General features: G+C 39.8%; 1 protein-coding gene across 4 annotated transcripts in view; it reads left to right on the forward strand.

The window, feature by feature from the left end:
- Positions 1 to 14,098, forward strand: part of KATNIP (katanin interacting protein) — a 252,048-nt gene that overhangs the window by 6,263 nt on the left and 231,687 nt on the right. For all 4 annotated transcript variants that reach the window (XM_088466730.1, XM_088466732.1, XM_088466731.1 and 1 more), the window contains exon 2: positions 12,958 to 13,013. In XM_088466730.1, coding sequence (XP_088322856.1) covers positions 12,958 to 13,013 — 56 coding nt within the window. The remainder of the gene's footprint in view (positions 1 to 12,957; positions 13,014 to 14,098) is intronic.

Genomic DNA, 14,098 nt, shown 5'->3' on the forward strand with positions numbered 1-14,098 from the left:
ACATCATCAAAGTTTTTCTATTTTATCCTGATCTAGATCCTTCTCCTTGTGCTTTATCCCCTCCACATACTTAATGGTATGTCTTAATATCATTCAAATCTGACACTTGGTTTAATTTTTTATAATAAATTTATCACTTCTCCAGTTCAAATGACCCTTAAAATACATCAGTTATAGGGTGTGTATTTCATTTGATTCAGACATGAATTGGTATATGATTTGTTATCACAGGGTAAGAACACCGTTCAGTTTTTATTCATTGCCACTGCGATCTTTGTATGTGGGGAGATTTTCCTTGTGTATAGGAGTACGTCTCTCCTGTACGTTATTACTCACTAGGTACATAGTAGACACATTGTTGCTAAATACAGACACACTAACAATGTATTCTCAATAGAGAGTGCCCGTATGTATGGATTAATCTCATAGGCATCCATATTCCTACTGAGAGTCTGAATGGAGGCCGTACAGTGGATTGCAGTCATTAAAACCCCAACATGCTATCCTGCGTGTGCGGTCCTGCCTGACGTACATTTCGCTACTGCTTATTCATAGAATCAACCCGACTCTCAGGTTAATAAGGGTTATATCCTGGTTACATGTGAGTGGCATCCCGTGCGGCCAATAGGTAAGGTTTATTCTTGTCTCGTGTGGCCAATAGAAGAGATTATCCTTGCCGCTACTAAGTATTCTTACAGGGGAGTTACCATATTAGTGATGATTGGCAGGTCATCTGTCCAATCCGTTTTGCCTGTCAGCTGCCTTATTGGTTCTTTTCCTCTTAAAATAAAAAACAGGTTTTAAGATTTAGGGATTAATGGAAAAGTTATAATAATACTGATCTCATATTTCATCAGCATCCTTGATTTTTTAGTCATTGAAAATATATAGTTAGAGTAGTAAAATTAGATTAATACTTTTCTTCTAACATTATACTGTAGCTTGTTTTATAAATCATAGTTTATTCACTATATCTCAATAGGGTATTAGACTATTTGTTCCTACACTTATAAAGTTCATACGCTATGTATCAGAATTATTTGAAGATCAATTTATCCATAATGAAATATATGGAATATATATGGAATGTATCGTATGTCTCCATTTGTGACTTTTTTCTCAGTGTCCTATGACCATATAAGTGACTTAACACTTATGTTGTTCTTCAAATATATATTCCACTGTGAAATTATATTAACTTATCACACATTTAATCATTTAACATAATATGTGACATATATACCCTTATATTATTTACTAAAATGATTAATAAAATGATTATCCTGTGAGGGTAGTGATCATACTTCTGTGAAAATAAAATTCAGTGAAAATAATAGTGTACAGATAAGTTACAATAGTGACCTAAAATTCATAGTGACCAAACTTAATAATCTAGTGAAATAAAATTGTGTAAAGCATTTATTATAATAACTAGGTGTGTAAAAAAAAAAAATTAAATCTATAGTGTTAAAATCATATGTTTAGATCATAGGACAATGATCCATCGTGACAATCATATTTCAATATTGCATACATAAATTAGTCATTACGTGAATGATCTACCCCCCCCCCACCCAGTGTGTAGGTGAATCTATAATACTATCCTACATCCCTCGCAATCCATGTAGATCATAAAGAAATATACAAAATCCAATGTGACCAGATTGTGTCAATTGACTTGGTCACCACAAGGGTTCTATAAACTGGTTATTGTGAGAAGAATGGCCAACTTTAGTCTGTTTGCAGAATTGAATAGTAGAAGGGAATGGTGGAGTAGTGAATTTGGTACCATTTTTCCTGAAACCATAAATGGAGGAATAGAACTAACTCCGAATTGGAATGAGGATCTGATACAATTGAAATATAATCTATAAAAACAGACGACGACTTGGTGGGAAATGACCACCTTTGAAAACTATATGAAGCATAAAATTACACCAACAGGCTTAAGGCCAAGAGTTTTCCCATCATTAGAGTTAGTAACGGGTAATCTGAAAACTGAATGGGAAGATGCCTTAAAGAAGTGTTCACAAGAACTAATGCTTATTCTGATAAAACATGACAACCTAATGTTGGATCAGTACTCAAGGGAGATAAAACAATTGACAAACAAGTTAAAGATCCACGAACAGGAGTTATCTTTCCAGCAGAAATTTGAAAAGTATAAAAAGGAATTAGCAGAATTTGAAACAGATATAATTGAACGTAAGAAAAGGAAATTTGCTTGTGATAAGATGGATTACTCACAAAATCAAGTATTTAAATGGTGATGATATTAAAATTGAACCGCTATGCACACCTTCCTATACCTTCTAATATCCTGCCTATACCTTCTAAGGATGACGCTAATTTGCGTACGCAGTCATACAGTAAATAAAGACTTAGACCTGGAATCTGTGGTTCCAAAGCACAAGTATTATTCAAGTAAAAGTACAGTATACATATGCAGCGCTTCCGGTACCAAATGTTAGGCATCAGCATGAAACCCTTCAGTCAGCATTCAGCAAGAAGACTAAAGACCCAGTGTTAGAGCACACATATTTATACTCCCCAGAATAGACAGGACAATAGAGAAGTTTGCTGCTGATGTCATTGGTTCCCAGGGGAGAAGCATCTGTTACAAAGCATTTAACAGGCTGGTTCAAATAGACTCTCCCTGCCTCTAACAGCTGGGTGTCTTTCCCTTCCCGCCCCCTGTAACATCCTAACAGTTGTTCATGAAATATACATTTTGTTGCTTGTAGCCTCTGCGATCCATAACTCGAGAATGTATGATGCGACCTCCCCACCGATAACACCGGAATACTGTAAAAAGAGTACGCATCAGTACGAAACCAAACACGACTTGTTTAGCATGTATAAAACCTTAGTTATCAAATATCTTTATTTCTCAGCATTTAAACTAACTGAACCAACTTAAATCATATACTTTAAAGCTTATTAAACCTTATGTGTGAATATGTAATGTGTGAGAATTCGGGGTTTGATATGAAGACGCTAGTTAACTGGGGACAGATGCGTGCGCATTTAGCTACTAAACGGTATTTTCATTCGGGGTCTTAAGCATAATGTGTGTATGTGAAATGGTGAAAGATGCAATCGCATGATGCTAATAATTGTGCATTCGCTACTGGGCATCATGTTAGCAGCTCAATTGTGCGTAATGTGCGGTGTTTATGCATGAGATTCCATCTATGATGGACTTAACATATATATATATATATATATATATATATATATATCCATATATATAGGTCCATAAATATTGGGACATTGACAGAATTTTCAGATTTTGGCCTCTATTCACCACCACAATGATTTTGAAATGAATCAAATAAGATGTGATTTAACTGCAGACTTTCAGATTTAATTTCAGGGTAATTACATCCAAATCAGGTTAACGGTGTAGGAATTACAGCGGTTTCTATATGTGCCTCCCACTTTTTAAGGGGCCGAAAGTAATGGGACAAACTAAACAATCCTAAATCTAACTTTCACTTTTTAATACTTTGTTGCAAATCCTTTGCAGGCAATTACAGCCTGAAGTCTGGAACTCATAGACATCACCAGCGCCTGGGTTTCATCCCTGGTGATGCTCTGCCAGGCCTCTACTGCAAATGTCTTTAGTTCCTGCTTGTTCTTGGGGAATTTTCCCTTTAGTTTTGTCTTCATCAAGTGAAATGCATGCTCAATCGGATTCAGGTCAGGGTCTTGACTTGGTCATTGCATAACATTCCACTTTTTAGCCTTAAAAAACTCTTTGGTTGCTTTTGCAGTATGCTTCGGGTCATTGTCCATCTGCACTGTGAAGCGCCGTCCAATGAGTTCTGAAGCATTTTACTGAATATGAGCATATAATATTGCCCAAAACACTTAAGAATTCATTCTGCTGCTTTTGTCAGCAGTCACATCATCAATAAATACAAGGGAACCAGTTCCATTGGCAGCCATACATGCCCACGCTATGACACTACCACCACCATGCTTCACTGATGAGGTGGTATGTTTTGGATCATGAGCAGTTCCTCTCCTCTCCTTTTCCCATCACTCTGGTACAAGTTAATCTTTGTCTCATCTGTCCATAGGATGTTGTTCCAGAACTGTAATGGCTTTTTTATATGTTGTTTGGCAAACTCTAATCTGGTCTTCCTGTTTTTGTGGCTCACCAATGGTTTACATCTTGTGGTGAACCCTCTATATTCACTCTTGTGAAGTCTTCTCTTGATTGTTGACTTTGACACATATACATCTACCTCCTGGAGAGTGTTCTTGATTTGGCCAACTGTTGTGAAGGGGTTTTTCTTCACCAGGGAAATTATTCTTTTGTCATCCACCACAGTTGTTTTCCATGGTCTTCCGGGTCTTTTGGTGTTGCTGAGCTCTCCGATGCGTTCTTTTTTTAAAAAAATGTTCCAAACAGTTGATTTGGCCACACCTAATGTTTTTTCTATCTCTCTGATGGGTTTGTTTTGATTTTTCAGCCTAATGATGGCTTGCTTCACTGATAGTGACAGCTCTTTGGATCTCATATTGAGAGTTGACAGCAACTGATTCCAAATGCAAATGTCACACCTAGAATCAACTACAGACCTTTTACCTGCTTAATTGATAATGAAATAATGAGGGAATAGCTCACACCTGTCCATGAAATAGCTTTTGAGTTGATAGTCCCATTACTTTTGGTCCCTTAAAAAGTGGGAGGCACATATTGAAACTGTTGTAATTCCTACACCGTTCACCCGATTTGGATGTAATTACCCTCAAATTAAATCTGAAAGTCTGCAGTTAAAGCACATCTTGTTTGTTTCATTTCAAAACCATTGTGGTGGTGAATAGAGGCCAAAATCTGAAAATTCTGTCAATGTCCCAATATTTATGGACCTGACTGTGTGTGTATGTGTATATATATATATATATATATACACACACACACATATCATTCCTCACTCACAGTTTCAGACTGCAATGCAAATGTGACCTCCAACAGTGAAACTAAACCATCCTGTCTGGGTATGAGACTAAAACCTGTTTGGATTCAGACAAATCCAATTGTGTAGCTCAATGCCTGGATTATATTACAATTGCCAACAGGGATTCCCAATTTGTATGTAAAACACTCACAGTTTCTGGTGCATTGTCTATTCTATTTAGATTATCAAAAACATTGCCATCTGTTCTTAGCTCGTGAGTTGTAACTTAAAGTGACGCTGGTCGCAAAATGGCATCTTGCAGATTCTTGTTTCTAAAATGGAGTCTAGCTGCCATTCACAAGATGGCGTCGGGCACGCTTCAATTTTAAACTGATCTTGTCTCAGCCAATTATCCAGCTTTGACAATGGAATATCAAAGGAGGGAGAGATCGAAGAGAAACAAGGAGACCCTTACAAGAGTATACCTCCACAGATCAGGAATCCTCAGATACATAGGGGTCAACCCATTCATTCCGACTAAAAGACAACTTACCAGGACCATGAACAAGGGATTTTTTAGATCTTCCTCAAGGTCCAAAAGGAAGAAATACCTGGAGTCGAGTCGAGAAAAATTGGGTTCACAGGACAATCCTCAATACCAAAGGAGAACACAGAGGAGGAGATCAGGTTTACTGAGAATAGGCATAGAGTTATCAATCTGACCCAGAGAGAACTAAATGAATGGCATGTGGAGGTGTTAAGTTGAGGATTAACTTTCTCCCCTACTAACCACTTTGATCGTTTTACCTGGGAGAAGAATCTTCGCCTATTCGGGAGAAAACTCCTCCTCAATAAATTCTATTCCACCACCATTCTGACTAGCAACGATGATCAACAAATACATGAAATTGACAAAAATGTCAATATGACCAGTAATTTCACTCCGGAAGAGATGGAAGCACTTGTGATATTACAGGAGTTAAGTTAGGATCAGGACAATTTACCATGCAGTTCTAGACCTATATGCAGGAAAAAAGGAACATTTTTCCCACAGACAAACATCTGTCCAGTAGTAGGAACCTTCATGGATCTAGTCTCCAGGGATCTCAATGAACTATGGAATCGAGGATTCAGACATCAAAGGACGATGAGTAATCTCAAAAAGGAAGAGATTGAGGCCCTCAAAGAGATTCAATCATGGGACGACATTGTAGTTAAACCCTCGTATAAGGGGGGTAATGTCATTTTATAGGCCAAAGATCTATATATAGCGGAATCCTTAAAGCAACTGAAGGATACGACATGCTATAAATGCCTGCCCTTCAACCCATTGGAAGATTATAAAGGGCAATATGATACCTTGTTGGTAACCCGACATGGTTAAGATATCATTACGAAGAATTAATTACAATTTTTAGAGGTGGGAAACCCAGGGATCCCCAACCTCTACCTATTGCCAAAAATACATAACAATGAAAAACTTCCACCTGGGCGACCGATAGTATCGAGAATTAAGAGCCTTATGGAGCAGGCAAGTAAATTTTTGGATGCTCATTTGAGAAAGCATGTCATTAATCTACCCTCCTATGTTCAGGACACTGTGGATGTCCTACGTAAACTGGACGAAATATACATTGACCACTGTACACAAGTATCCAACATGAGAAGGGTATAGACTCGATCAAATTCTTCGTGGAAAAGGAGTGAGCAACCAACTTTGGCTCATTTTTTGTAGAACCATTGACTTTCGTACTAACAAAAAAAAATTTTTGTGTTTGATGACAAATTCTTCCTACAGGTGCCTGTGCCCCCACCTATGCTAACATATATTTAGTGTGGTGGGAGGAGACAATTGTATTCAATGAAAAACATGAAGAATACACAAAATGTATCTTAATGTGGATGAGATACATTTGATGATCTCCTTGTAGTATGGGACGGCCCTAAAAACAAATTTGTGGAGTTCTTAAACGATAACAGGTTGAATATCAAACTTACGTATGAAGTGAGTGACACTGAGGTCACCTTCCTTGATCTAAAAATCCGAAAAATGGTAGATTATTAATTTTGGTCACTATGAATTTTAGGTCACTGTTGTAGCATATAATATCTGTGCACTATTATTTTCACTGAATTTTATTTTCACAGAAGTATGATCACTATCGTCACATGATGATTCATTTTAGTAAATAATATAAGGGTATATATGTCACATTATGTTAATTTATTAAATGTGTGATAATTTAATATAATTTCACAGTGGAATATATATTTGAAGATCAACTTAAGTGTTAATTCACTTATATGGTCACAGGACACTGAGAAAAAGTCACAAATGGAGACATATACATTCCATGTATTTCTTTATGGATAAACTGATCTCCAAATAATTCTATTACATACAGTATGAATTTTATAAGTGTATGAACAAATAGTCTAATAATACCCTATTGAGATACATGGTGAATAAACTATGATTTTATAAAACAAGCTACAGTATAATGTTAGAAGAAAAGTATTAATCTAATTTTACTACTCTAACTATATATTTTCAATGACTAAGAAATCAAGGATGCTGATGAAATATGAGATCCGTATTATTATAACTTTTCCATCAATCCCTAAATATTAAAACCTGTTCTTTATGTTAAGAGGAAAAGAACCAATAAGGCAGCTGACAGGCAAAACTGATTGGACAGATGACCTGCCAATCATCACTACTTAGTAGCGGCAAGGATAACCTCTTCTATTGGCCACATGAGACGCGAACAAACCTTACCTATTGGCCGCACGGGATGCCACTCACATGTAACCAGGATATAACCCCTATCAACCCGAGAGTCGGGTTGACTCTATGAATAAGCAGTAGCGAAACGTACGTCAGGCAGGACCGCACATGCGGGATAGCGTGTCGGGGTTTTAATGACTGCAATCCACTGTACGGCCTCCATTCAGACTCTCAGTAGAAATATGGATGCCTATGAGACTAAGCCATACATACGGGCACTCTCTATTGAGAATACATTGTTAGTGTGTCTGTATTTAGCAACAATGTGTCTACTATGTACCTAGTGAGTAATAACGTACAGGAGAGACATACTCCTATAGCAGGGCTTCACAAATTTTTCTAAAATCTAGGAGCCAGGATGAAATTGTAGGAGCCAGACCACCGCCCCCCCATAAAAATTACAGGAGTGAGTGAGGAGCACAGCTCTGTGTGTTATGCAACTGTTATACACACTATACTAGTCCACAAAATGGTCACAGTTGAATGGATATAGTAACATGGAGGCTCCCTCACTGCTCTGCACAGCTCCCCTGCTCCACCCTCCTGTAATAACGGACCACATTTCACATAAACAATGGTACCAGAAAGTACAACAAAACCCCCCCTCCCCTCATGGTTACACCACTATCCCTCTAAAGCTGCTCCGCAATCCCTGGCCACGCATAGACCCTACTACCGGAGAGCTCTATGCAGCCGGAGATAGTAGACAGTAGACAGCCAGGACATACAGGAGGATCAGCATAGACTGGGACAGACAACAGGGATCAGAGCAGGCCAGGATGGATAAAGGCACAGCAGTCACCGCAGGAGACACTCAGGACATGCACTCTTGTGCATGATATGAACACCGCATTACTATATCTCCACCAGAGCTGATGAGGATCTGCTTTCTCCCTCACTGCAAAATCTGTTAGCCAGGCAGCAAAATCTGGTAGCCATGGCGACCTGGCCCCTGGGATTTGTTGAGCCCTGTCCTATACACCAAGAAAATCTCCCCACATACAAAGATCGCAGTGGCAAGGAATAAAAACTGAACAGTGTTCTTACCCTGTGATAACAAATCATATACCAATTAATGTCTGAATCAAATGAAATATGTATTTTAAGGGTAATTTGAACTGGAGAAGTGATACATTTATTATAAACATATGAAACCCAGTGTCCGATTTGAATGATATTCAGACATACCTTTAAGTATGTGGAGGGGATAAAGCACAAGGAGAAGTATCTAGATCAGGATAAAATAGAAAAACTTTGATGTTATACCCCAATAAGATAATTTTATTGATACCCCAAGAGGAATTGAAATAAATCCCTTGGCGGGGATGTTACAACCTCAGAGAGATACTATATACTGAATTACCACCCTAAAGAAATAAGAGGGGTAATAACGGTGTGACACAATTAAATAACAGAAGCACCCTATGGTACATGATATATGAATGGAAAGGCCAATAGTGACATTCAACACAGTGATTAATATGGATATTTGTTAGTTAATGCAGTATTTTAAAATATTTGTAATTATATGTGAGTATTGTTTCACGACTATCACTGTAACAATTGTTGCACAATTATGCACTTTATATTTTGCTATATCTATATCTTGATTCAACACATTTCTTTCACCATCAGGTTGATTAGATTACTTTTAGTATAATTTATTCCACTATCTGGCCCAAGGTGTAAATTTTTCTGTGGCCATTTAAATTTGCCTGCCCAGTTGAGATGACCTTGTTGGTGGTCCCTGCAGCAAGTGCACGGGAGTTTGGCGGGTCGTCCGTAACAAAGCAAGATGAACCAATATACCTGCAAGATATATCGGTATCGGATGTGCAGCAGAGTCGACTCAATATGTCTGTGAACTATGTAGTACATAGACAAATTGTCTGTACACATTGACAAATGCACTATGAGATATTTAATTAGTCAGCTGAATGAACAACTTGTTGCATAGTGTGTACCCATCTAAGACAAGCCAATCAGTCACCTAGCTATTCAGTGGTTACATGGTGGTAGAGGATAGGGTTGAGGTTTTATGCTATGAAAGTTTCAAAACCCCTGCTCATATGATTGTGGTTTCCATGGTAAATCAATAGTACTTGACCAACTTTGTCTTTTAATTTCAGCTTAAATTAAAATTCTAAGGATAATGAATAACACAATGGGGGGAATTCAGTTCAACATGAATTGAATAGCGCCAGGAGGGAGCTCCCGGAGCTATTCAATTCAGTGCGCTGGTATGTCGGAGAATGCCGGTTCTCGTGACTTATCAAAGGTGTTAAGGCGCGAGAACGGGCATTCTCTGACTAAAGTGACGGGTGCGCGGCTGTTAGCGCCGTACTAAACAGTAAAACAGCTGCACGCCCGACACTTTTGGTGGATTTCTCCTCACATCCCCAGGGGTCTGCGAGAAGAAATCCTTTGCCCGCCCAAACAGCACGGTGTATTGAATAGCTTCGGGAGCTCCCTCCCGCGGCTATTCAACATTGCACTGAATTGAATTCCCCCCCTTGTAGGAAATTTATTAAACGTTGTGTTGGCTGTTGCTTAGAAACCGATGGGCATCACTGTTGCTTTGGGGACCAAAATACAGACTTTATTAAGCATCGGATTTGAGGCTACTTTGTAAACTGTTGATGTCCATCAGTTTCTAAACCCTAATCCTGACAACAAAATGCTGCAGAAATTATGGGTTTTACAAGCGCTGCACGAATCCCTAGGATCCATGGAAGCTTGTAAATAAGGATAGTCTTTGATTTGCGCAAGTGTTACTACTATTGTATCTAATAAGACTTGTAGTGGTGCTATAAATGTTTTTATTGTAACAGAGAGATACGGATTCTACAGTATATTTACCGGTGGTGGAAGGGGAATATGGTTGTGGCACATCCACCACGGTAGGAGTTAGTGTGTCAGAGGTATGTAGTATCCACTCTGCTGACAGTTCTCTGTGTACTTGGTACAGATTGACAGAAAGCAATATTGTGTAAAGTGATGACAATAGACGGAGTAATGAAGTCCAGTTCACAGTGGTGATGTCCATAGAGGGTAGCGTTCCACACCTCTGTTGACCACCTCCTTACCCGATACAGTCAAAACCTCCTCCAGGAGCTGTCTTTGTGTGGGTGCATCCAAATAGGTCCAAATAGGGAGGGGTTTACCTGGCAATGAGAATTGCATAAATCCCTTTATAGTGAGTCTTTCTGTAGGCTATGCCGGTCTTGTTGGCACTCTTACATTCCTACCGGCGACTGCTGGGAACCGGGAGCAATATGATCCAGATAATGTGCATGCTCTGACTAAGGTTGATTGGGTGATTGGGGTGTCTGTTTGTGTGTGTGTTCTTCTAAGTTGCAAAGGGCGCAATTCAATTATTTTTGCCGGCAGCTGACCAACCCCCCCCCCCCCCCCTCGCACCGGACGGGGCTATTCAATTGTTGCTCCTACCTGCACAATCAACTGCCGGTGCTGTCACTTCAGCTCTCAAACCCCCCGGGGGTGGCAAACTGGAATGCTTGTAAAATGACCCGTTTGTAAGCCCAAACGGCACTTTTTACGATTGCGCCTCTTTGGTCGGGTTTAGCTGTTTTACGCGGTTAAACCTGACCTCTATCAATCGGCGCGATAATTGGCATCAATCACTCAGCACATGCATTTCTGTGCATGATAAGAACACAGCAATACTATAGGCATGAATCTCCACTGGAGCTGATGAGGATCTGCTTCCTCCCGCACTGCAAAATCTAGTAGCCAGGCAGCAAAATCTGGTAGCCATGGCGACCTCGCCCTCGGAATTTGTCGAGCCCTGCTGTATGGCAGGGGGGCGCACTACGTGGGTTCCCTCCATCATACTGCAACCAGCCCTAGGCCGGTCAGCACAGCATTTAAATCCCTAATGCTGGGCATACACTATACAATTATCTGTCAGATATCTGTCCAATCTGGCTGGTTGGAAAGAAAAGCTGGTAATGTATGGGAGCAAATGACAGTCGATCATATTGTCTTAAACACTGGAAAATGGACAAAAAACAATTGTTCTAATTGGTTAAATTCGTGTGTTTTAAGTTTAACCAATTTGTGTGAATTACCATTTTTGATGTTTTTCAGTTTTGTGAGCAAATGGTTGATTGTCATTTGCTCTCATACATTACCAGATTCTCATTCCAACCAGCCAGATTGAACAGATTTTCTACAGCATAAGGAAGTCTGGCACACACAAAAAAATGCCTGATACCCCCCCCCCACAAGAAGAAGCAGCCCTGTGCCAGTAGCACTAGGGCTATTCTCCACATGCCTTGTACGTTAGGTGTGGGATTGATAAATCTTTTAAAAATGTAAATAAAATTGTAATTCACAGGTGTATTACAATTTCCAGCTTGTGCTGCCATGACCAATTTGCTATTGCAGACAGGACTCGGAGACTGTGAGAAAATATTGTTTATTTTTAAAAAATCTCTTGCACCCCTCATTCCCATGTTTATTTCTCACTATATAAGGATCCAAGTGATTCGTTCATCGCTTTATCCAAAACACTTCATAGGGGCAACTTATTTTTGGGGGGGTGTATTGGCAGCTGCTTAGTAAATCTGGTGTTTTGTATACTTTTAATGGGAAAAAATTGGGATGGCAAATTCTGTACTAAAGTATTGTTTTTCTGCATTTTTGTTTATTAAATTAGTTTTTATTTACTTCCACAAAAGAAATAACTGAGTAGAAAAAAGGGCCATGCTGCATTCAGCAGCATGGCATCACTCACGATATCCCCAGATTGGGCTGCATGTAGAGCCGACTGGGAATATCGTTAATGACACACGGTAGCGTGCATCGTTGGTCATTCGAACCATACACACTAGACGATACGAAAGATAAATCATTGAACAATATCGTTATTGTTCATTTCGTTCTCCAACCTTTAGCTCGCTGCATTTTGACATCCTTCCCATCACCACCCCCCAAACGCTTTTTCCAGTCAATCACTCTGTGATGGGTCTGCATAGCCACTACGATCACTGTCCCGATTGCAGTGCACATGCACAGAACGCAACAATCGGCCGTCTGTGTGCGTAATAGCACTTGCGATCCTTGCTGAATCAGGCCCCTAGACTGCTGCTATCTAATCCAAATGCAGTCAAATTTGGACGGCTAACTGATATTTAGTAAATTCCTCCCTTGTGTCACAGTTAGTGATTTATGTTAAAGAAGAACTTTGTTTTTATAGGGGATAAAGCATCTGACAATTCATATGTATGTTTGCAGGCAAATATTTAGGAGATGAGAAGAGACAGCATTTGAAGTCGAAGTCTAGGAATGAGGTAAAAATATTGTGTTCATCATTATTACTCTTTAAATTTGTTACCTCTTTCTCCATTGGGAGTTTACCTTGAATGCTTTAAAATATGGCTGTACAGTTCTAAGGCTTTTAGTGCTGTTTTGTATCCTCAAAACTGTTCTGTAGTCATTTAATTATCAATTGAATCCTTCCATTTTACAACTGCATTGTATAATCATTTTAAGTTTTTACTTGTTTATTTTTTTACATTTACTAAATTGTATTGTAAATATTTTATGTATTACAATATATTTTTTGTGCCATCCATCGTCCTGACTTTTTTATTGTACTAATAGAGTATAAAAATTGTGTTTTTGCGATACAGTATGACAAACCATTTTTTTTGAGAGCTAAAACATGTATTTCTGATATAAAAAATATAAAAATTGTACTTCCTGTTTATGCGTTATTAAAGTAACTTTTAACATGAGACATACATTAAAGTGGAATAAAAGTATGATATTTTCTACTTCAGGGTCCATAGGGTATCCACAGGATACCTTGGGGTATAGGTGTGACGTCAGTCGCAGGGCACCAAAGAGTTAAGCTTTCAGCCTCCCAGGATGCACTAGGTCCCCCTCCTATACCCCGCCCCCAGGCCAAGGCACCTCAGTTTAGTTTGGTGCCCGGCCGGAGTCGGGTGCACCTGTTGGAGTGGGGGCTAGAAGAGCCCCTGAAGCTTATTCTTCATGCAGCTGTGGCTGCACAACTGGATGAACAGCATGGACAGTCAGTCCTGACGTCCATGCTGTCTTCCCTACACCCCGCCGGTACCAGAACGCCGGTACTGATCCGGGGATGCTGGTGGGCGTCTGGGGTCACAGCTAGCGGTGACCCCAGATGCTCCGGACCATGGCCGGATTCAAGGGGGACAGAGGTAAGCAGCGGGGTCCCGCGGTGGGTCCCCGCTGATCACATGGTCCTAAGTCCCCAGGCAGGGGGCTCCCTGGGGACTGGCTGCAGCGTGGAGCCAGGTACTGAACCTGCGCTTTCCACTACCCCCTGGGACAGCGGATCGCAGCAGAGCGGTAGCGCTGCGGCGTCCCAGGGGTTAAATGCATGCCAGGG

This window comes from Taudactylus pleione, unplaced genomic scaffold, assembly GCF_031769625.1.
Source record: "Taudactylus pleione unplaced genomic scaffold, aTauple2 ptg000066l, whole genome shotgun sequence".
In the NCBI taxonomy this organism is placed as follows: domain Eukaryota; kingdom Metazoa; phylum Chordata; class Amphibia; order Anura; family Myobatrachidae; genus Taudactylus; species Taudactylus pleione.